Consider the following 22,910-nt stretch of genomic DNA (forward strand, 5'->3'; position numbering starts at 1 on the left):
GGCTCCGCCGGGCCGGGGCCGGTGGCGCAGAGCGGGACCCTCCCGAGCCCGCGTCCGTCCCGCTCCCGGGAGGGGAGGAGCTGGGGGGGCTCCCGGGGAGGAGCCCGGGGGGCTCCCGATGAGGCGCCGGAGGATGAACCAGCTGTACATCGGCAACCTCAGCCCCGCCGCCACCGCCCAGGACCTCCGGCAGCTCTTCGGGGAGCGGCAGCTGCCCCTGCCCGGCCAGGTCCTCCTCAAGTCCGGCTACGCCTTCGTGGACTACCCGGACCAAAACTGGGCCATCCGGGCCATCGAGACCCTCTCGGGTGAGCGACCCCCCCCCCGCACCCCCCGCATCCCCCCGCGACCCCCTCATCACCCCCCACCCGCCGCCCCCTCCCCGGGCATCTCCCGGTCCCCCCTTCCCTCCCTCCTTTCTCTCCTTCCCTCCCTCCTCCCGCCCCGGCTCTTCCCGACCTCGCCTCTATTTTTCGCTGATTTTTTTCTCCGATTTTATTGGGAGCCCCCGGGGCGCGGCGCCCCCCGCCCCGCCGCCCCGCCGCCCCCCGCGGCCCCCCGGGGACCCGATTACGAGGTGCCCAACCCCAACTCCCCGGGGGCGCCGAGCGGGGGGGGCCGAGGGGCCGGGGGGCGCGGGGGGCGCGGGGACAGCCCGGGAGGGCCGGGGGGTCGGGATGCGGTGGGACCCGATGGGGTGGGATGGGGTGGGACGGGATTTGCCGGGGGGATGTTGCTGTGCCCCATCCCGGGGGGATGCTGAGCGCCCCGCTGTCTCTGCAGGGAAAGTGGAGCTGCACGGCAAAGTGATGGAAGTGGATTATTCCGTGCCCAAAAAGCTCAGGTAACCCCGCGCCGTCACCCCCAGAGTCCCCCCGGTGCCCGTGTCCATCCCAGCGGGACGGGGGGCGCGCCGGCCGCTCCGGGAGCAGGGATGCGGGGGACGGGGGGGGGGGCGGGGGAGCCCCGTCGGTTTTACTTTCGCTCCGGAGCGCAGCGCGGCGGGGGAAGGAGCTGCCGGCCCACGGCCGCGTTCCCACGAGTGGGCACCCCCGTGATGCCCCCTCACCCCACGCTCCCCACCGCTCCCGGGGAAAACAGCCGCTTATTTAGCAGGAAAACACGAGAAAACCCCTTTCCTCCCACTTTCCGCGGCGCGGACGGAGCTTTTCCCGGCAGCGCAGCCGCCCGCCCCCTTAGGCTTATTATTTTTAGTCGGTAATTAATCAATTTTCCCTCTCCAAACACCTCACCCCCCCTTTATCCAGCCGGAGAACCCCAAAACCCGAAGCGTTTTCTATTTAATGCATCGTGGCGAGCGCGCCCTCTCATTTCCATCAGGTGCCCGAGGCCGGGCTGATGGGCACACGCGTTCCGCAGGGAAAACAAACCCCGGCACCGTGTGGCGTAACCTCATCCCGAGGTTTATTCCCCCCCGTCATATGTCGGGATAAAAGGGAACAAAAAAAGAAAAAAATAACCATCGTCGGCCGCTCCGGGCGGGGAATTTGGCGCCGCTCGGCGCGGAGGCTTGGCCTGGGCTGGGAGGTGGGGTACGGATTTGGCCCGGGATCGCTGCTGGGGTATTAATTTGGAAATGACGGGGGGGTTGGAAATGCTGTTGTGTAATTGAGGCTTACGGGGGGGGAAAGGCTCGTGCCCGGCATCACGTGTGCCGGAGTGGGATTTCGTCTTCGGCAGGGATCGCACGCTCCCTTACCTTCAAAACAAACCATCCAAAGGAGCCCCCCAGAAATCGCCAGGTGCGGCATTTCCGAGCTGAAGCTCCGCAGCAGCCTCAGGCTGGGCCGGCGGTGACTTTGGAAGAGGGATGGAGGCAGAAATGGGGAGTTTGGGGCGATAGTACGGAGCCAGGGCTCGACCTTTACCATGTAGCCGGGGATGTAAACAAGGAATTCATCTTTAAATTCTCCGTCGGGGCTGGGGTGCGCCTGCTTTTCCTCCCAAGTTTTAAAATTAGAAAAAAAGCCATTTAAGCGGCCCAGAAATAAATACTGATATATTTTACATCGCTCTGTGTTCAGCTGGCTCCAAGTTTTCTATTCCCAAGTTTCTTCCGACTATTGAGATCTAATTTAAGCCGGTGTCTTTTCATGCCCAGCTCAAAAAATCTACCCTGCTAATTTATATTAATATCCCCAGTTTGGGGGGCTGTGCCTTGACTCGGTAGATTATAGATTTTATTTTTGTAATGTGATTTTTGGCAGGGGACGGAGCCTCACGTGGTCGTGTTTATTCCCCCTCTTCCTCTTTAAATTTGTAGAAAATCCAATTTTTATGGTGGCGGTTGAGTCCCGGAGAGACTCTGGGATTTCGGGGAGTGACATGGTAAAAAATGCCCCCGGTTCCTGAAATGAATTTGGGGTTATTGGTTTGGAAAACCCGAGCTGGGTTGGCTCCCATCCCTCGGCATTCCTGCGTCACGGGGATGTGAGGAGGTGCCGATGCCCGGCGCTTCCCTCCGTGCCCGACTTCACCTGGAATGTTCAATTTTTCCATGAAAATCTAATACAGATCAATACCATCAATAGGCTGATATCCATATAAATACATTTGGATAAGGAACTGGCTGGAAAACCCCTGGGACGTCTGGCCACGGGAAGTAGGGAAGGGAATTCCTCGAGGGGAGGTGCTGGCACAGGGGTTGTTTCTGTTTCTCCGAAGGCAGGAATTAAATGTGACAGTGATGGGAAGGAGCCTGAATCCTGCCCAGCCCATCGATTCACCTCCCATGGGCTGGAAATCAGCCCTTCTGCTGCCATCCCAATGGTCTGGGCTCCTGTAGGAAGTATCCAACAGCCTCACAATTTTTTGTTTCCCCTTGTATTTTGTACCTTGGGGAATTAAAGAAAAAAACCACTTCATATTTTATATTTTAATCAATATTATCAATTTTTGGATTCTTTTAAAATTGATATTGAGCTCAGCAGGAGTAGGGAATACTTCTTTGACTTGCTTGAAGCAATCCCTCTCCAAGAGTATTTTGCTTTTGGAATGTGGCCGTGGGGGAAGCAGCAGCATCTTCCTCCTTAAAGATTGGTTGTGTATTCCTAAAAACCTTCAAAAATCGTGTTAATGGAAAAGAAAGACAGAAAAGAAAGAGCATACAGAGTTATCTAAAGAAAGAGTATTTTAGAAAAATAAAAATGGGAAAAATGGGAAGTAAAACTGAGCTAACCCAGTGCTGACTTGTATACAAGAATTGTATTAATATGAAGAGTCTGAAAAGTAGCAGAGCTCCAGTTATTGTCCCCAAACCACTCAGATTTTGGGGGTTTTGGTTGTGAAGGTGCCTTTTAATGTCTGCTTGTGCCATAATTGTCAGAAATGAGAAAGGAAAGCATGAGGGAGATGAGAAGAGCAGTGAGGGGAGCCTGAAAATCACTGAAATATTAAATGACTACATACAAATACCTCATTATGTCTAAAACTCGGGTGGTTTTGTCCCAGATGAAGGTGGCTGGAGGGGGAGAGGTGCTGGTGCCTGCCCGAGTGGCTTTGCTGGGGCTGATTTTATGGACACTTTCTCCTGTTTCAAATACAATTACCCTTAAATAATTCTCTTTTGAGCATCAATTCAATTCTCATTTCTGCCTGGTTTTGCTTTATTGGTTATTTACCTATTTCCCTGTGCTTATTTCAACCCAGAAATGATTTACTTATTTCAACCCAGAAATGTTGGTGATGTTAAAGCTTGTGATAAACATCCAGGCCCTTTGTTCTTCCTCTGGACACCCCATCTTTGCTTTCCTTATCAATAATTGCTAATCAGCGAGCAGCTTAATTAGCAGGGAGGAATTCCCCTTGCTTTGGCAGGAAAAGCCCCTGGAACCTCCCCATGTGTGTCTGGAAATGCTCAGGGGGAGCAGAAAATTGAATTTGGGGTGCTAGGAGTGGGGCTGCTCTCAGACCTAGTTCTGTGTCCTGAAATAGACACATTTTAAAACTTTTAATATGTTACATATTGGTACAAATTTGTAATTTTTGGTGGTGTGTTTAAAGTATTTGGTATCTTTTATGTAGATATAAATAAAGGATATTACATGTATAAAACACTGTATAAAAGGTACATATATATATATATTTTATAAGTATAAAAATATACTTCTAATACATATTTTTCTGTGAGATACATGGACTAGATGAGCTCTAAAGTTCCAACCCAAACTATTCTATGATTCTGTATTTCTGTGTGTTTATATGAAACATTCATAGAAAGATATTAAATTCCATAAAATACACAAATATTCCTATATAATGTATAAAACTTTATAAGACACTTTTATGTACAAAAAGAGAATTTTTATATATATTTTTATATATAGACATACATATGAAGTTGCCAGGGCAATGGTGGTCACACTTCCAGGAAGGGAAACCCCCTCCTGCTGCCACTGGATGTGTGCCCAGTTTCCCATAGGTCTGGGATGCTGTTCCCCATGGAGCTGGCCAGGAGAATCCCCTTGGAACTGATCCTTTCCCAGACTCCAGTGCTGGCTCTGAGCAGGGGTGACGCCAGTGCTTTTTATTATTTATTTTTATTTTATTTTATTTTATTTTATTTTATTTTATTTTATTTTATTTTATTTTATTTATTTTATTTTATTTTATTTTTTTTTTTTTTTATTTTATTTATTTTTTTTTTTTTTTATTTCATTTTATTATTTTATGTTTCATTTCATTCCTATTTGCAGGTGTGGGTGAACTGGGAGTTGGTGGTGTTTGAGTTTAGGTTTTCTTTAGATTCCTTTCCATGTGGGTCTTTGCTTCCATTAATATTTTATCCCTTCTTTCCCCTGTTTATTTATCCCCATTTCCTTTCCCTGATTTCTTTTTCCCCCTTGTTTTTCCTCCCATCCTTCCCCCCCCCTTTTCCACCTCTTTCTTTCCTCCTTCTTTCCCTCCTTTATTTTCTTCCCATTTTTTCCTCCCCTCTTCTTTCCCCTATTCCCCGCTCTTCTTTTCTGCCACTTTCTTGTCTCCCTCTTCCCCCCCTTCTTTTTCCTTCTTTCCTTCTGCCTTCCGCTGCCTTTCTTGCCCCCCTCTTCTCTCTCATCCACCTCTTTCTCTATCTTTTCCCACTTTTTTCCTTTTCCTTTTTCTTTTCTTTTCTCTTTTCTTTCTTTTCTTTTTCTTTTTCTTTTCTTTTTCTTTTTCTGTTCTTTTCTTTTTCTTTTCTTTTCTTTTTCTTTTCTTTTTCTTTTTCTTTCTTTTCTTTTCTTTTCTTTTCTCTTTTCTTTTCGTTTTCTTTTTTCTTTTCCTTTTCGTTTTCTTTTCTTTGCTTTTGCTCCCTTTTTTCTTGTTCTTTTCTTTTCCCTCGTTGTTCTCATCCCTTTTTTCTTCCCCAGGCCCCTTTCTTCCTCCCTCGTCTTTTCCCTTTTGGTTTCCTTGCCCCCCCCCTTTTCTCCCTTCTTTCCCCCCCTCCCCGTCTTCCTCTTTTCCTCTTTTTCTGTTTTCCTCTTCCCCCCCCCTTAATCAATTTTCCTCCTTTTTTCTCCTCTCGTCCTTTTTTTTTTTGTTGTTTCTCTAGCTTTTTTCCCTCTCTTTCCCCCTTTTCCTCCTCTTCCCCCACCTTCCTTTCCTCCTGCTCTTTTCCCTCCCCTTATCCTTTAATCCCCTTCCTCTCTTCCCCTCCTTCCTTCTCTCCCCCCACCCCTCCCATTTAGCTATTTTCCCACCATTTTTACCCCCTCTCTTTGTTTTTTCCCTCCTTTTTTGCACCTTCTCCTTCCCCCCCTCCTCCTTCCCACCCTCTTTTGTTTTCCCCGCACTCTGCGGGGCCGGTGACAGATGGGCCGGATTCCCGATTCCCCTCCATCCATCCCCATTGTTGATCCATGCACGGATCCCTTTTCCAACCGGGGATTTTAATTCCTTAAGAGCAAAGCCCCCGGGCTGGCCGGGAGGGGAACTGGAGCAGCCTCCTGGCAACTGGTGGAAACTGGGGCAGCTCTTTAATGCTCACGGAGCTGCTGCTCCGCAGGATCCGCTGCTGGGTGGGTTTGGGAGGCAGCAAAACTCCTCCAGGACAGCCCCAGTGGACCCAGAAAAGAGATGTAATAATGAGCAATCACAAATCCAGCAGCCACTTCCTTCCCTGCCCGGTCAGGGGGCTGTGGCTGGCTCAATCTCCGAGCTGGAAAATTCAGCTGGGACAGACCTTGGTCCCTGCCTGATGATGGGAATCATTTTTTTGTAGATGTTTTCTTGCCTGGGACAAACATTTCATAAAGCAGGCAGAGCCCCCACTGGGTTTTCAGCGTGTTTTCTCTTTGCTTTTGCCCCCTAGTTCTCTTGGAAATTGATTTTTATGGAAAACAGGAGGTGGCAGAGCGTGTTTTCTCTGCCCTCAGCACTGATCCGAGGTGGAAGGTGATAAAATCCCTTTAAGCTTTATTATAGTAAGATATTACAAAGCATGAGTAGGAAAAAAATCTGTGTTTTTTAGGGCAGAGAGTGCTGAAGCCATCCCTTATATTCCACTGTATTAATTACATACCATTATATATTATTTAATGATATTACTACATAGCATTATATCACAATATTATTTTATCATTGGATTATTTGGTTGAGGTTTTATTATTATATTATAGAGCTTATATTGAAGCTAGCTTGTTTCTAATTCCCAAATTTGTGGGAGACAAAGCCCCTCTGGAGCTTTGCCTTGACTAAGGAATGGGTGGGTGATGCATAGGAAAATCCAGGAAGGGCTCGTGGATGTTGGGCAGGGAATTGGCGGCTCATTCTCATTTCTCAGCTTCATTTTTATGCTTGTCCTTCTGTGTCCCAGGAATTTGAGGGGGTTGTTACCCACTATTTCCCTGGAAGCCATGCTGGAAAAGGGAGGGATTGTGCCAAAACCCCTCAATCCTCCTGATCCTGGGGGATAAACCCCAAGTTTTGAGGCTTTCCTGTTTCACTGCATGATTTCAGCAAGTGCAGGTAGCAGTGGTGATGCTGGCAGGCCGTGGATGGCTGGGGGTTGGTTTTCCATCCCCTTTCCCTGCAGGGTTGTGATGCCAGCCCCATGATTCTGCATGAGAGGACACACAGCCCCAGCCTGGATTATTTCACTTTACCTCCTCATCCTCCCTGTGCTGCCAGCAGCTCCTGGTACCCAAACCCTGCTCTGGGGTGGAGGAGCTGCTTCCTCCTCCAGCTGCTGGTGAGCAGGACTAGTTTGGGATCAATTTAGAAGGGAAAAAAGCAGCTGAACCTGGAAACCAAGGGTTTCTTCAGCCCTTGAAGCTGCTGAGGCAGCGAGGTGGGTGTGTGGAGGTAGGCAAGAGCCAGAGGGATGCAGCTTTCCAGGTTATCTGAGGGCACTCACTACAGCAGGGCCAGTTGCATCACACAGCTGAGTGTTTTCCCCCCATCTGGTTATTAGGATTTATTTCATTCCTTAAATTCCCACCAGTCTGCTGCAAAGCAGGGTGGGTGAAACGTGGCCACCATCAGCTCCTGTGCCGGCGTTCTGTGCGCACCCCGGAGTCACCCCCTGGGGTTTGGGAAAATGAAACTAAAATAAAAACAAAAATCAAAGTAAAGGGGGTGTCTGCCACAAAGTTCTCCTGGGAGGGGTGTTGGGAATGGATGAGTTATTCCCATGCCCCTGGGAATAACTCACCCACCTGTCATGGCTCCAGATGTACATCCCTGGCTCCGTCAGTGATGGCTGTGTGTGGTCCAGCCCTGCTTCACCCAGGTGTGGAGTTACAAGAGCCATAAGCACTCCCAGTGGGAGTAACAACCTTGTCTTAAATGCTGAGTGGGGATGTTGAGCTGCTGGGAATGCTGCCCGTGGGAGCTGGAGCCTGAGTGTCCTTTGGGTGTCTTTAAATGCTGTGCCCTGGTTTGGGTGGATGTTGGAAGTGGGAATGTGCTGTCATGTCCCCTTGGGAAGTGGGAATGTGTGGCACCTGCTGTGGTCCTTCTGTTTGGGTGTTTTGGGAGGTTGGCCAGGAGGGTGAGGCAGCACCTGGGGAGAACAAGGCTGCTCTGGCATCTCCCTTGGCAGAGGAGTAAGGAAATTATGGCTCTGGAGCAATTCAGTTCAAGGCAGGGCTTTTCCAGGAGTGGCAGAGGAATTTGTCCAGCTGCTGTGCTGGTTTCTCTTGGATGTGCCCCATCCGAGTGCCCTGTGTCCCCTGGGCTCCTGGGCTTTGGGGACAGGTGGGCTGAGCCAGATGAACCCCAAAGGGAGAGCAGCTCTGGGATGACCAACCTGGGGCATCCCAGGCATCCCAGACTGGCAGAGGAAGGTGGCTGTGGTGATGCTTGGGCTTGGAGCTGAGCAGTGGCACCTTGGGATGAAGGTGCACCCTGGTCTGGGTCTGGGAGGTGGAGGGGGTGACTGGGCAGCGTGTCCAGCTCTCTCCAGTGGTTTGGAGCCCGCTGGGATTTGTTCAGGCCCGCTGGCCTCACAGCCTGGCACCCATCATCTCAGGGGGGAGATGTGTCTCTTGGAGGTCACTCAGACTCCCAAACTAGGAAAAGTTGTTGGTGAGAGATAGTTTTCATTTTTCCATCTAACAGTGTAAAAGCAGTTTATACAAGTGTTAGTTGTGTTTCACCTAGGAACAGATTGTTATGCTAATAAGCTGCTCTCCCTAGGATTGTTTTCACATGGGAACTTGCAAAGGGCTGGCCTGACAAGGAGAGGAAAATTGATGTTTTGAAGCCTTTCTTTATGATTTTCCTACCTTGTGGCAGCAGGGTGGCTCATGGCTTGGCTGCATCCTCCATGGATTGGGCTGTGTCAGAACTTGTCACTGCCCAAGCACATCTCACAGCCAGGCTGAGGAGATGGCTGGGGGCTCTTACCCTTGGGAAGCCTTGGCAGGGCTTCCTGTGCAGCCACAGCCAGCTTGGCAATGAAGCCATGGCCAGTTTGGGAATGCAACCACAGTTTGGGAATGCAGCCATGACAAGGTTGGGAATGAAGCCATGTCCAGGTTGGGAGTGGAGCCACAGCCAGGCTGGGAGTGAGCCATGTTGTCATGTGAGTTTGGAAGTGCCATGGACAAGGCTGAGTGTGTTGGCCATCTCCAGGCTCGGGCTTACAAGGATATTTATTTGGGTTTCCCTAAGGAAAGCAGCCCCACGTTGCTGGGAAGTGCTGAGCCTCAGCTGGATGTACTTTTGGAGAGCTCCCCTCAAGCTATAGCAGGGCTGGCCCTGGCCAGGCTGGGGTCCTGTTCCAGCCCAGAGCAGCGTGGGCAGGGCTGTCTGTGCATCCCTGTGCGGTCATGACTCTGCAGAGGCTCCTTTCAGGAGGTTTCCTTGGAAACCTGACAGCCAGCATGAGGAGGGAGCATTCCAGAGAGAGCTTCAGCCCCAGTGCTGACCAGGGCACAGCCAGGAGAAATGGCTTTGCCATTTGAGCTGCCCTGGCTCAGTGTGGGGAGGTGGGATGCTTTGGGAAGCTGTCCACAGCTGCTGTCTGATTTCCAGAGAGGCTTTTCCCTCTGCTGTGAGGTGCCTGCAGACCCAAACCCAGGGCTTTGTCTTTGCAGGAGCAGGAAGATCCAGATCCGAAACATCCCTCCCCACCTGCAGTGGGAGGTAAGAAGTGGCTGATCCCAAAACCATCCCGTTCATCTCCTTCTCCAGCAGCATGAGCTGTGCTGCTGGAGCAAGTGGGCCACCCTTTAACTTCCCAGTAAAACCTGTTAACCTTTCCCTGTTAACCTCAGGAGGGTTAACAGCCTTTAACTTCCTAGTAACCTCTGGGCTCCAGCTCCTGCCTGCTTTTGGGTGGCAGGGCTGTGGGCCAGCTTGGAGTGCTGGGTCAGCTTTGGGATGATGGATGCAGGTGGGTGTTTGTGGGTGGAGTGGGCTCCTGCCCTGCCTGCCTGGGGCCTCACCTGCCCCGTTTGCTGCTCTGTCCCCAGGTGCTGGATGGCCTCTTAGCTCAGTATGGCACGGTGGAGAATGTAGAGCAAGGTAAGATGGTCCAGCGTGGTCCTCATCCCTGCAAAATTCCCTGTGCTGCTCCCCAGCTCTGCCCAGACTGCAGGAAGCCCACTGGGATGAAACCTAGTTGGATAACCAGACCAGCAGCACTGGTCTGAAATGGGTTTTGGACACTAACCCTGCTGGTGGAGGTGGGGCCACCTTTCCAGTGGTGGGATGATGTGAGTCATCCGTCCACCATCCCTGGGAATGCTCCTGGTCCCTGAGAAATTGAAAAAACTGTTATCCCTGCAAGCAAAAACGAGCTGAGCGTAGCTTGGGGTCCACTGGTGGGCCAGGAATGTCCAGCCTTGCATTCTGCTTGGATCCAGCCTTGGATCCAGCCCAGTCCTTGTGCTGGGAGAAAACACAGGCTGCCCAGGGGAAAACACAGAGTGCCCAGGCGTGCCATGGGACAGGCATGTCCCTCCCCCCATCCCAGCTGTATCCCCCCCTCTGGAGCATGCTGAGAGCAGTCATCTCTCCCACCCCTGCTCCAACTCTGCTTCTCTTGCCCCCACAGTGAACACAGACACAGAAACTGCCGTTGTCAACGTGACCTACGCCACGAAGGAAGAGGCAAAAGTGTGAGTGGGGTTTGTTTTGGTTTGCCCGTGATTTCACACCACACCAGCTTTCCCAAGGGGTCCCAGGTATCTTCCAGGCTTCTCCAAGGTGTGCCACCACTGGGCTGTCCTCTGCCTTCTCCCCTGGCGTGGGAGATGGGGCAGTAGAGATTGGTTCCAAACAAAATGTTTTGTTCCAGTCTTGTAGAGACCTCAGCCCTGTGCTGGAGACCAGCCAGTAAGTAGTGAGCTTATTATTATTATTAGTGGCCAGGGCATTTTTTGTATGGTCAAGAGCAGATCCCAGGCCCCAAAGAGCTTTTGTGAGTGCATTTGTTGATGGGTGTTCCACCAGCTTCCCATCTGAGTTTGACCCATGGATAAGTGAGGACAGAGATGGGGACGGTGATCTGCTGGTCCAGGAGGGCAGAGGAGAATCCTTCTGGTGCCTCCAGCCTTGGCTGAATGTGCTGTGGACCACAGATAAACATGACATGAGTGTCTTGGAATCATGGAGTGCCCTGAGCTGGAAGGGACCCACAATGATCACTGAGTCCAAATCCTGGTCCTGCACAGGAAAGCCCCAAAAATCCCACCATGGTCTTGGGAGTTGTGTCAGTAAAGGAAGACAAAGAGTTTCCCCAACACAGCAGTGCTTAATGCTTTGGGATAAGAGGTTTTTTTGGACTTAGGAAGAGGATGGTGAAGCTGCAGAAGTCCTCAGACGATGTGGAATTCAGGCCTGGCAAGGAGCTGCTTTTGATCTGTCAGCAGCAGCAGTGGGATGTGGTAGGAGCAGGGAAAGCTGGAGCCAAGCAGGGTCATGGCAGATGCCAGCATGGCCAAACATCACTGCTGAGGAGGGGCTTGGGGGATGAAGAGTCCAGGTGCTGCCTTATCCAGCTGGGAAGAGAGTTGGGGTTCTCAGCAGAGGGGACACCACTGTCCCCATCTGTGCTGCATCCTTCTCCCTGGTGGCTCAGAGCGGCTCTGTCACCTTTGCCATGTCCAAAGAGCCTGTGGGGCCCTTCCCATGCTGCGTGGTAGCTCCAGGCAAGGACTTTGCCCAGGTGAAAGGGCAGGTCCCTGGGCTGCCATCCCACCCCTGCTGGGGGGAAAAGTCACGTGCCAGCTTTGGCATGGCCCACGTGGAAAGGGATGATGTCCCACCAGGTTATGGGGCTTGCTCCTCGCGGGAAAAGTGTGGGGCTCTGGCTTCCCATGGCCACCTTCTCCAGACTGGGGAGGGAGGGAGGGAGGAAGATGCAAGTTGGGAACCATGTTCTGGGTGTGGTGGGGGTGCTGGAGGTACCCTGGGGAGCCCCTCCCCACCCCCTGCATCTCCCTGCCTTGCAGAGCAATAGAGAAGCTGAGCGACCAGCAGTTTGAGAGCTATTCCTTCAAGATTTCCTACATCCCGGATGAAGAGGTGAGCTCCCCTCCGCCCCCCCAGCGATCCCGCCGCGGGGGCCACTCTTCCAGGGAGCGGGGCTCCTCCCCGGGGGGCTCCTCACAGCCCAAACAGCTCGAGTTCCCACTGAGGATGCTGGTGCCCACGCAGTTTGTTGGTGCGATCATAGGAAAGGAGGGCTTGACCATAAAGAACCTTACTAAGCAAACCCAGTCCAAGTAAGTACTTCCAATGGTTTTGTTTCCTTCCCTAGGGTGCTGGAGGGTCCCAGCTCGGGTTCTCCCTGCACTGGGGGCTTTGGAGTGCCAGCCACTGCTGGTTTCTTGGGGTGCCCAGCCTTCAGGGGGTGGTGCTAAACCATTGTCAGGTGCTGAGCCGTTCCTGCTGGCCAGGGTGGTCTGGGTGCTGCAGGAGGGGCATGCACACTGGAAAAAGGCCTGGAATGAGTTCCTAAAGCCTCCTGAGAACAGCTGGGGATGAGGCTTTAGGGAGAAATGGAAAGTCTGGGGATAAAATCCTGAAGGTGAATCCTCGGTGCAGTGGTCTTTGTTCTTGGAATTTGCTCATCCTGCAGCATCCCGTATGGGCTAGAGCTGTTGAGGGGAAAGGGACACTGTGGGAGCACTGCCACGAGAAGGATGGGCTTTTGTAACTGTTTGAAGCCTTTTTAGCTGTTAACCTGTTTATTTTTGAACTAAAAAAGGAAAAAAAACCCAAAAAAGTGGGGTTGTCTTGCCAAAGTTTTCCATGTTTCTCTTGTTGCTATTCTCCTGATCTCACCACTCATTCTCTGCATGGTTTTCCTGCATGGTTTGTTCCTGCCCAGGTGTGTTTGTGTTTAACCCCAAGCTGTCTTCTCCTGTGCTCATCATCCTGAACCTGGTGATCCCATGGGACATAGGAGTCCTGTCCCAGAGCATCCTAGTTCTCAGAGGAGTTTTTAGAGGCCAATTTTTAGTAGCAGTGTGGCTGGAGGTAGAAAGACAAGCCAAACCCTTGAGCTGGGTTGGCAGGAATAGGTTTGTGTGGAAAGGGGGCAGAGGAGTAGGGAGAGGAGCTCATGGAGCCTGGCTGGCCTGGCAGCCCTGAGCAGATCCTGGTTGGCTGCAAGCCCTTCTCCAGGTGAGTCCTGGTGGGATGAGCAGCAGGTGTAGCTGTGTCCTCACCACCCAAGAACGGAATTTGCCCTTTGCAAGCCTTGAGCCTAGCAAGGAAGGTGGGAAGGTGCCAGTTTCTCCCAGCCATGAAGCCAAATGCTGTTGCTTGGAGCAGTTTCTGCCACTGAACTGTCCCTCCTTGTGGGGTGGCTCTGTGTGCCTGCCCCGAAGACCTGGTGCCATGGAGGAAGGTCCTGCTCAGTGCTCTGCCCTCTCCTGCCCTGCCTACACTGAGGCACTGCCTCTGCTCAGGCTTGGGCGAAGGGGACCTCAAGAATCCATCCCAGGCAGTGACAGGAGCCCCTGTCCTTCACTTTGGGTGCCATCCCACACTCTGTCCCTGCCCAGGCCACCCTCATCTGCCGGTGATGACCCGAGGGTGACATCCTGTTGCCTGGCCCCTGCTCCTCCCCAGAGCGATGTTTGATTCTGGATTCCTCTGGTCACGTTGGATTTCAGCCCTGGTTCCACACACAGAGATCCCAGAGATGCTTCTGAGCCCCAGGAGGCAAAACTGTCCCCAGGCTGAGCTGTGTTTTTCCATGAAGAAACCCAGACCAAGAGCCCACCTCAGCAGGTGACCTTCCACAGCCCTTGGAACTCCATGAGGAGAGGATCATGGCTAGCCAGCAGCCCTGGGACCAGGATAATCCTACAGGCACACTATTGTCCACCTGGAGAGGGCTGTCCCTCATGGCAGCCACTCCCTGAAGCATTCCCAGCCCCCTGTAAGCTCTCTTGGAGGCTTTTCCTGCTGCACCGTTGTCAAACCCTGTCCCCCCAGCCTTGGTCGTCCCTCCCTGCAGCACCTGGTGATGATGTGAAGGTACTGAAAGTCTCCTTCTTCATCCTCCTGTTGGAATGGAGCAGCTCAGCAGTGGCACTGGGATGTGCTGGGAGCTCCAGAGCCTTCCCTTCTCCATCTCTCTGGGGTGGGATGTGCCTGAAAGCAGTGGCCCCTTCCTGGCATCCCTTCTCTCTGGCAGTGAGCTTGTACCCACACATCTAGACATGGGATGTGTTTTCTCCTGTGCTCATCATCCTGAACCTGGTGATCCCATGGGATGGGTTGGTCAGCTGGGAACCTGGCTTGTGCCCCTTTCTGGGGCTTGTCCAAGGTCCTCATCACCTCGGTGCCTCCAGTCAGCACTTCCATGGCACTTGGTCCCTGTCTGGCACGAAGGCTTAGCCGTGCTCTCCTCTCCACCAGCCCCAGCTGCTCGTGGGCCCAAGGAGCTGTGTGGCTCCCATCTGTGGGGTTTGTTGGGATTCCTCATCGATTCCCCCCACCTTGGGAGCATCAGCCTGGTCTGTCATCACCTCATGTGGCCGTCATGACGTGTTCACCCTGTCCCTGAAGGGGTGGCAGCAGGTGTCCCTGAACCTGCTGGGAATGGATCCTCCAGGCCAGCCTGAGGGAGTTCCATGGCTGGGAGCACCAGCTGAAGCCACGGGAGAGATGGAGCCTACGAAAGGAATCACGCTGTCTTCCTTCCCTGTTCAGTGGATGGAACTGCTCTGGGTCCCTTTGGAGCGGGCAGGCTCAGCCCTGCCCTTCTTCTCTCAGGGAAGGCTCTCCCAGCTGCTCCCCTTGCACCATCCATGTTCCAAAGTGCTGGCTCCTGAAGAGTTGACCTGTGCAAGCCCACCTGGGCCCCGCAGTGTCCCAGCATGGCGCTGTGTGGTGGCTCTGCCCCGCAGCCCTCGGCCTGGCACGAGCAGCAGCAGCGCCCTGGATGATCCCGTCGGGACAGGACCTCGGAGACGTGGCCGGAGGGGACCCGCCGTGTCGGAGCCGAGCGCTGGCAGCATTCCAGAGTGGCTGAGCTGCCACTGCAGCACCTGCTCGGAAGACCTGGCCCCGGCTGCAGCAGTGGCAGGGACACCAAGGTGGTGGCCGATGGCAGGATGGCCGCACGGCACCACCCTCCGGTGGGAAGAGCGCGCGGATCGCGCGGAGAAGACGGGAAGGTTCTTCCCCCTGTTGCCCAAGGCGCGTGGTTGAGGTGCGGGAGTCTCCTACCCTGCTTTCCTCTCTCCCTCTCTCTCAGGGCTTTGCCAGGTACGGTTGAGCGTGAGGAGCGAGCTGGAGGCCGTGCCTCCTCCCGCCATGCGCTGAGGGAGGACCAGAGGAGTAGAGCACGGTCCCTGCCGCTGCGCACGGGAGCCTGCTGGTCTCCCCGGGAAGGGCGTGAGTACCAGCGCTGTTGTTGCCGGGTGCCTCCGTGTCGGGACAGACGTTGCCCACGGGTAAGTGCTCTCTGTGCCCAAGGACGTGGCCGCTGGACAGCCTCGGGTGTTGCGCAGAGAGAGGCGGAGCTCGGCAGGGCCTCTGATCCCGTCTCCCGCTCCAAGCGGGGCTGGAGTCAGAGATGGTGATAGGCCAGGTTGCTCAGGGCTTTTGTCCAGTTGAGGATTTGTTCTGCCCCCTCTAAGCATTGGTTGATGTTGTGACACCCCTCAGCTTCCAGGACCTCGGGTCCTACAGGCGAACGTGGTCCAAATCCGATCCGAACCGCCCGAAACCAAATGCTGCCCGGGCTTGTGTGAGCTGGGTGCTGGTAGATGCAGCTGACACCCAGGTTCACCCCAAAGCTTGAGCAAGTGTTGAAACGAGTTTTTCTCAGCTCCTGAGCTCTCAGAAGCCTCCGTGTGACCCCAGACCCATCTGAGGGGCTCGTCTGTGCTGGTTGTTTCGCCGCAGGGTTGACATCCATCGGAAGGAGAACGCCGGCGCTGCCGAGAAGCCCATCACCATCCACGCCACGCCGGAGGGGTGCTCGGAAGCGTGCCGCATGATCCTGGATATCATGCAGAAGGAGGCTGATGAAACAAAATCGTGAGTGCTCCTGGCTCAGCCACAGCGTGGTGGGACACGGTGGTGGTTGTTCTTCTCCTTTCCAAAACAACCTGTGGCTGGAGATTTCTGTGTTGCCTGACGGGCTGGACCTTGAGATTTTATTTTTTTCTTAATCCATTTTAGAGCAGAAGAGATTCCCTTGAAAATCCTGGCACACAACAGCCTAGTGGGGAGGTTGATTGGCAAGGAGGGCCGCAACCTCAAGAAGATAGAGCAGGACACGGGCACAAAGATCACCATCTCCCCGTAAGTTCCTGTAACAGGACCATGGGAATGGCTTCCCACGGTTAGATGGCAGGGTTAGATGGGATATTGGGAAGGAATTGTGAGGGTGGTAGATTGCCCAGAAAAGATATGGCTGTCCTGTTCCTGGAAGTGTTGCAGGCCAGGCTGGACAGGTCTTGGAGCAACCTGGTCTAGCGGGAGGTGTCCCTGCCCATGGCAGGGGGTGGAACTGGATGCGCTTTCACGTCCCTTCCAACCCAAACCATTCCATGATTCCATGATTTAATAATTCAGTGAAGTCTTGGTGACCACCAGGCCACCCCATTCTGTCCGCCATGGTACAAGCAGTGCTGGAGCTGAAAAGCAGAGCAGCTGTGCCCTCCCATGTGCATTCCCTATCCCAGGTGGATGTTCCTCATCCCAGGTGTCGGGCAGGGAGAGGGCGCGTGGCTCTCGCTCTGTCCCGTGGGGAACCCTCGGCTGCGATTTCAGTTTTCCTGGGGTTTCCCTTGACTTGAAGCAGGGATGTGACCATGTCTCTGGATTTTCCCGTGGGGCAGCTTGCAGGACCTGACCATCTACAACCCTGAGCGCACCATCACGGTGAAGGGCAGCACGGAGGCGTGCTCCAACGCCGAGGTGGAGATCATGAAGAAGCTGCGCGAGGCTTACGAGAGCGACGTGGTGGCCGTCAGCGTAAGCCCAGCCCTCCCCCGTGCCTGCCCCACTGCAGGCAGACAAAAATTCACAGGGGAGGTCAATCTTACAGCAAGGGGTGGGCCTCGCCCGTGCCTGTGTTGAGAAGCCCGGTACTCCTCCGCCTTTCTCACTTTTCTCCGTCTCTTTCCTTTCCCAGCAACAGGCCAACCTGATCCCAGGGCTGAACCTCAGTGCTTTGGGCATCTTCTCCACAGGGCTGTCCATGCTGCCGTCCACCCCCGGGGCCCGAGGGGCTGCGGCTGCCACCCCTTACCACCCCTTTGCAGTAAGTGGGCCATGTTCCTGGGACCTGGAGCTCTTGGGTTTGGGTGGGCACTGGAGCTGTAGGAGCCACCTCCTGGGGAGCTCTGACTCTCATTTTGGGGAGGATGCTCATTGCAGCAGCAAAGTGCAGAGCACAGGGAATGAAGGTGGCAACCCCCTGGGAAGATTAGTTGCATCCCTGGGTTGTGCTGAGCTGGGTTCCACCAGTGTTTTAAGGACTGGCTGTGTCCCAAAGGTGCTGCTCTCTGAAGAGAGCATGGAAAAACCATGTAGTGGTCTTCAGACCCCAAGCCCACCACTGGATTGTGATGGTATGGACTGGCTGTGTGGGTCTAGTCTTGGTGGCCACCAGAACCCCCTGGTGTGGCCACAGGACGTGCAGGGGACAAGCAGCCCACCCTGTGCATCCACTGCCATCAGCCTGGACCCTGCCCTGGCTTGTGAGGAGCCAGTCTCCATCCCAACTCATAGTGGGGGGGTTCTCCTTGTTCTTGGGGTGCTGGAACCTGGGCAAGGCTATTGATAACCCCTGGGGTGCCAGGGAGCAGGGATGGTGCAGTGCCAGGAGAACAGGATGGCCAAGGTGCTGATGGAGAAGGTCCATCCCAGGTCACTCAGGCGCCGTGGGCTGCCTCTGTTAGTCCCTAAATAATTTATTATGAGCTGTGGGTTAATTTACCTCTGCTGTTTTCTTTCCCTGGAATGCCAGCAGCAGAGCGGGAGGAGGAGGACGGTGAGTGCCTGGGGGGATGTGGGGGGTGTGTGGTGGCTCTGGAGGGCTCCAGGAGGGTTGGTTGGTCACTCTCAGCTTGTGGAGGGAAGGTGCTGTGCCTGTATCCACAACCTTTGGGAGGCAGCTGTGGGAAGTATTTATGGGTGTGGTGGAGAGGAGCAGGACAGGTCTCCTGAAGGACAGTGTTTGGTGTGGGGTCCTTCACCCCGAAGCTTTGTGTGGCTTTTTCCAAGCCCCCTGGTAAGGCCAGGAGATCTTTTTTCTGATGCAAACATCAGCAGGACAAAGCCAAAAAACCAGCAGTGGGGAGGGACTGGGGATAACTGGGAGCTCCCATCCCCATCCCAGCCTCGTGCTGTGCCATAGGCACAGAATCCGGGCTGCAGCTCATCCTTGGATGTGCCTGTGGTCACTGTGTTCCTCGTGTTGCTCCTGGTGGTGACACACTCCCCGTGTCAGGGTGGGTGTTTTGGGAATGGGTTGGCACCTTGAGGACATAATGGATGTCACTGCCCCTCACTTTCTCTCCCACCACAGGGTTCCTCAGCCTATCTGTCGAGTCTGTACGGAGCCCCCCCAGCTGGAGCCTTCCCCCATCAGCACCCCGTAAGTTTCCCTTCCCCAAAAGTGCCCTGGCACCTCCTGCCATGAGGTTTTCCCTTGGGCACCTTGTGGGAGGGCAGGACCACAACTCGACTCAAGAGAACCCCACTCAACCCAGCCCACCACATCTTCAGGGCTGGAATGCTGGCAGGGGGAAGCAGCCCCCTGGTCCAGCTGTTCCCCTGACCCTCTGGCTCTTCCGTGCCCTTTCCAGCTGCCGGAGCAGGAGGTGGTGAACTTGTTCATCCCAACCCAGGCAGTGGGGGCCATCATTGGGAAGAAGGGGCAGCACATCAAGCAGCTGGCACGGTTTGCTGGTGCCTCCATCAAGGTGAGTGGGAATGAAGGGCTGGTCAAGGCTTTGTGCCTCAGTTTCCCCTTCCCACTGCTGAGGGCTGAGAAGGGTGAACCCTTGGTGAATGGTTTTGCTCCCCAGATGAGTAGAAACCCTGTCCTGCAGCATCCTGATTGTCACCACTGCTTTGGTGGGGGGGTGTCCCTGCATGGGGGGGGTGTCCCACAGAGGGGAGGTCTTGCCCGAGGAGGGGTCACACTCACACTCCTTCCCATCCCTCTGCAGATTGCCCCAGCAGAAGGGCCGGATGCCAGCGAGCGCATGGTGATCATCACGGGGCCACCTGAGGCTCAGTTCAAGGTGCGATGGCCATGGGGTGGGGGCTGGCTTGGGGACATGGGTAGGGGCAAGGTGAGAGCATCCCCTTGGTCCCCACTGTGCCAGAGGGGCTTCTCAGCTTGAGACTATGGTTTTGGGACCACATTGTTGCCTGTGGGAATGAAGGGCACAGCTGGCCACCTCCATGATGCTGCCCACCACCTCTGTGTCCCTTCTGTGCCCTCTCCAGGCCCAGGGGCGAATATTTGGGAAGCTGAAAGAGGAAAACTTCTTTAACCCAAAAGAAGAAGTGAAGCTCGAAGCACACATCAAGGTGCCTTCCTTCGCTGCCGGCCGTGTCATCGGCAAAGGTGGCAAGACGGTAGGTTGGGGGTGTTTGGGATCCCACCTGGCCTGGGAATAGAGATCTGGACATCCCCTATCCATCCCCTATCCATCCCCTATCCATCCCATCAGCTCTGTGCAGATGCTCTGTGGGATCAGTGATGTCTCAGTCCCCGTGTCCTGGGGGTGGCTCTTGGATGGCAGCCATCCCAAAGGGACGGGGTGTGAGCAGCCTGGTGCCATGACTCAGAGCCGGGGTGGCACCAGCAGTGGAGGATTTTGGCTCCTCCACAGCAAAACCTGTTTCTCTGTTGTTTGCTCAGGTGAATGAACTGCAGAACTTAACGAGCGCCGAAGTCATCGTGCCGCGAGACCAAACCCCGGACGAGAACGAGGAGGTCGTCGTCAAAATCATTGGGCATTTCTTTGCCAGTCAGGTAAGGTTTGGCCATAGCTCTCCCAGCATTCCCAGTTTGAGGAAAACTGCCAAGCACAGCATCCCCTGAGCTATTCTGAGTGGTTTCTATGCACCCAGGATGCACTGAAGGGGTTTTTGGCTGCATTAAAATTATAGATTGGCTCGATTCAGCCAAAATCTGGACACGGGGTGGGAATGGCTCCTGCATCCCACTTGGGTGCATCTAACCAGGCGAGGGCGTGGTGACACCCCAAAATCTTGAGTGATGGAAGAACAAGCCAGACCTTTGCTTTAGCAAAGCTAAAGTATCACAGAATCACTTAATGTGCTTGGCCTGCTGTTAGAATCCGTAGGGTTGTGGTGCTGTAGGGTTGGTGAGAGCTCAGCTCTGGCGTTGCTACCCCCGTTTCTCGCCCCCTTCCCAGACTGCCCAGCGCAAGATCAGGGAAATCGTGCAGCAGGTGAAGCAGCAGGAGCACAAACACGCTCAGGGAGCCACGGCCTCGCAGCACAGCAAGTGAGGCTCCCGCCAGCACCGCCCGACGAATGTAACCCCCCGCCGCCACCGCCGGCCCCCAGCAGGTCAGGGGACAAACCAAAGACCCCCGAGCCCCCTGGCTGCGCAGAGCCGGGGCACGGGGGGCTCTCTCTCTAGCCCGCAGCTTCCGCCTTACTCCGCCGCCTCCCCCGTCGCTCCCCCCTCAGTCAGTCGGACTAACACAGGCAGAGGGAGGTGGTTTTTAGTTTGGAATTCTCCCCAAACCTGCCCATTCCACCCCCAGGAGCTCACCCGGCCCAGAGGGGCGGCGCTCATTAATTTAGAATTAATATATCAGTAACAGAACTAACGCCGATTTTTAAGTTTTGTAAGATTTTATTTTTTAACTCACTTTTTAAAAGTTTTTTTGGGGGAGGGGGGCTGTTTGTTTTTAGCAAAAGCAGGCTTTTCTAGAGGTTTAACGGCAGGAGCTGGTTCATTGGTTCTCTAATGCACCGTAGAGCAGAGCTGTAGGATCGCCAGCAGGGAAAAAATACTAAATAAGTGTTAAAAAGCAATTTCTGAAGGGCTTTGAGAAGAGCAGGGCCTGTAGGAGCCAAGATTCCTCATGTAGGAATTGTTCCTCTCCTTCACACACCTTTTCCTCTTTTCTTTGGACTCCAAAAGCGGGGTTTCCATCTGTTCTGTCCCCCCTTTCTGTCTGTCTGTCCTCTCTCCATCACTGCCCAGCACTGACATCCCTGGAAAATGAAGGGCAGCACCAGCCCTGCCCGCTTTGGACTGGGATCTTTGGGGAAAAGGTCCCTGTTGCAGGGAGAGGAGGGAGAAATGGGTGAAAAAAAACACATTTACAAGAGGTTGTCAGCCCAGGGCTGGAAAACCCAACCAGCAAAATTGGCTTCAAATGAAAAATAATCCAAATAACCCTCCCAACACACACACACACACAGAGAAAAACTACCTCAGGTTTTCGTACCTCAGCACCTTGCGCTTGTGTTGCCCTTTTAGAGATTTTTGTATGCCTTGTAAAACTGATAGTTGGAGCATTTTTTTATTTTTGTAATAAAAAAAAAACGAGTTGGAAAAAATGATCTCGACCAAGTCAGCTGCGAGGTGGAAGAAGGAAACCATCCCCCGTGTCCCAGAGCTCTTCTGTAGTCTCCTGCAAGCCGAGAGCCAGTGGCTGTCCTTCGGAGAAACCTTGAGAAATGGTTAAAAAGAACAAAAAAAAAAAAAAAAAGGGAAAAATAAAAAAAGCTAAACACAATAAACAAAAAAAGGTTTAAGCAAATCCAAGTGATGGATGGAAGTGGTGAAAGCTGATGGGCAGAGCAGGGATGGGAGCGCAGGTGCTGGTGCCAGCGCCGCTCCCATGGGCTGCGAATCCGTGTTTTCCTCTACTGCAAAGTGTTCTGTGAAAACCAACCCGAGACACCAACAAAAAGGAGAAATATATCCAGCTAACCAGAGCCTGAGCCTGCTCTTTGTTGCTTTCTTGGGGTCCCTTGTGGTGGTCACAGCTGGGAGTCCCTGCCGAGTGCCTAGGAAGGGAAGGGCTGGGTGGGGGTTGTAGGCATTGCCAGATGCAGTTTTACCCTGGGACCTGGGAAGTGTTGCCATCAAAAAGCCACCTCTCCCTCCCTGCACGTCCCAGATGGAACATCCAGTGGGGGCTGGGATGGCTTTTGGGGGCAGGGTGGGGCTGCCTGGGATGCTGACAGGTGCCACAATGAGGAACCCCCCCCCCCCCTCCATGAGCCCCAGAGACAGGCTCTTCCCTCCCACCCCTCCAGCACTGGGAATGCTGCTCTGGTGGCACCTGGGACAGTCAAAACTGCAACCCCAAACAGGAGGAACCAAAGGGAAGGGGGAAAGAACACCAAAAATATTCCCAGCTGCTGTGTCCTGATGCTCAGATCTTCTGCATCCTCAGGGAAGATGAATTACCCCTGACTAATTATTTGTGAGGATAAAACAAGAGTGATTTTGGAATTGTTCATCCTTTGGAGAACCTGCCCTGAGGTTGTGGCAGATTGAACCAATCAGTGAAAGCAGAGACAGACAAAGCCCCTCTGCAGGGATCATGTGGGTCTTGGGGTCAGGAGCAGCACAGGGATGTCCCCGGAGCCACCAGGAGAGGAGACAGCCCCTGTTCTTCTTCAGATGGGGAGCAAGTTAAAAACCACACAGAGACAGCAGATCAGTTTTCAATTAAAAAATAAATTACTCTATTAACAAGTAACCTCCCATACAATAAGGCTCTTACATAAGTTAATATTTATCTTATCTTACCTAAACAATAAGAAATAAATACTACTCTTTTACAGAACAGTGTATTTCTAACAGTGCATGTCTCCCAGCAGCTGCTGATGGATTATTTCCCACACCATCTTCCTGCGGAAATAAGGCATGTGTTCCTGAAAAGAAAAAAGGAAAAATCCATCACATAGGAAGCCAGGGGAGAAAGAGGCAGGAAATCTCCATTAACAGCCAGGGAATTCTTGAGTGGGAAGCTGTC

At 53.6% G+C, this 22,910-nt stretch overlaps 2 protein-coding genes across 4 annotated transcripts in view; one reads left to right on the top strand and one right to left on the bottom strand.

Moving 5' to 3' along the window:
* IGF2BP2 (insulin like growth factor 2 mRNA binding protein 2) lies at positions 1 to 21,861 on the top strand. 2 transcript variants are annotated; one of them, XM_030226990.2, is made up of 17 exons: positions 1 to 308; positions 784 to 844; positions 9,540 to 9,588; positions 9,918 to 9,969; positions 10,502 to 10,565; positions 11,901 to 12,173; positions 15,817 to 15,951; positions 16,096 to 16,218; positions 16,758 to 16,893; positions 17,054 to 17,182; positions 17,891 to 17,914; positions 18,452 to 18,520; positions 18,732 to 18,848; positions 19,098 to 19,172; positions 19,381 to 19,512; positions 19,799 to 19,912; positions 20,319 to 21,861. In XM_030226990.2, the coding sequence occupies exons 1-17, from the start codon at positions 119 to 121 to the stop codon at positions 20,412 to 20,414; spliced, it is 1,839 nt and encodes a 612-aa protein (XP_030082850.1). In that variant the 5' UTR covers positions 1 to 118; the 3' UTR covers positions 20,415 to 21,861. The 2 variants fall into 2 exon arrangements, with proteins under 2 accessions (XP_030082850.1, XP_030082851.1); XM_030226991.2 differs by having other exon boundaries at positions 17,894 to 17,914.
* The window catches only part of SENP2 (SUMO specific peptidase 2), a 10,794-nt gene continuing 9,351 nt past the window's right edge, over positions 21,468 to 22,910 (bottom strand). The window contains exons 17-18 of one of the 2 annotated variants that reach the window (XM_030226994.2): positions 22,685 to 22,809; positions 21,468 to 21,592 (exon numbers count right to left, since the gene is read on the bottom strand). In XM_030226994.2, the coding sequence (XP_030082854.1) occupies positions 22,732 to 22,809 (78 nt within the window). In that variant the 3' untranslated portion in view covers positions 21,468 to 21,592; positions 22,685 to 22,731. Of the gene's footprint in view, positions 21,593 to 22,592; positions 22,810 to 22,910 lie in introns of those variants that run through there. The other variant, XM_030226993.2, reaches the window with a different exon arrangement.

The sequence above is a fragment of the Serinus canaria genome, chromosome 9 (assembly GCF_022539315.1).
Source record: "Serinus canaria isolate serCan28SL12 chromosome 9, serCan2020, whole genome shotgun sequence".
Classification (NCBI taxonomy): Eukaryota; Metazoa; Chordata; class Aves; order Passeriformes; family Fringillidae; genus Serinus; species Serinus canaria.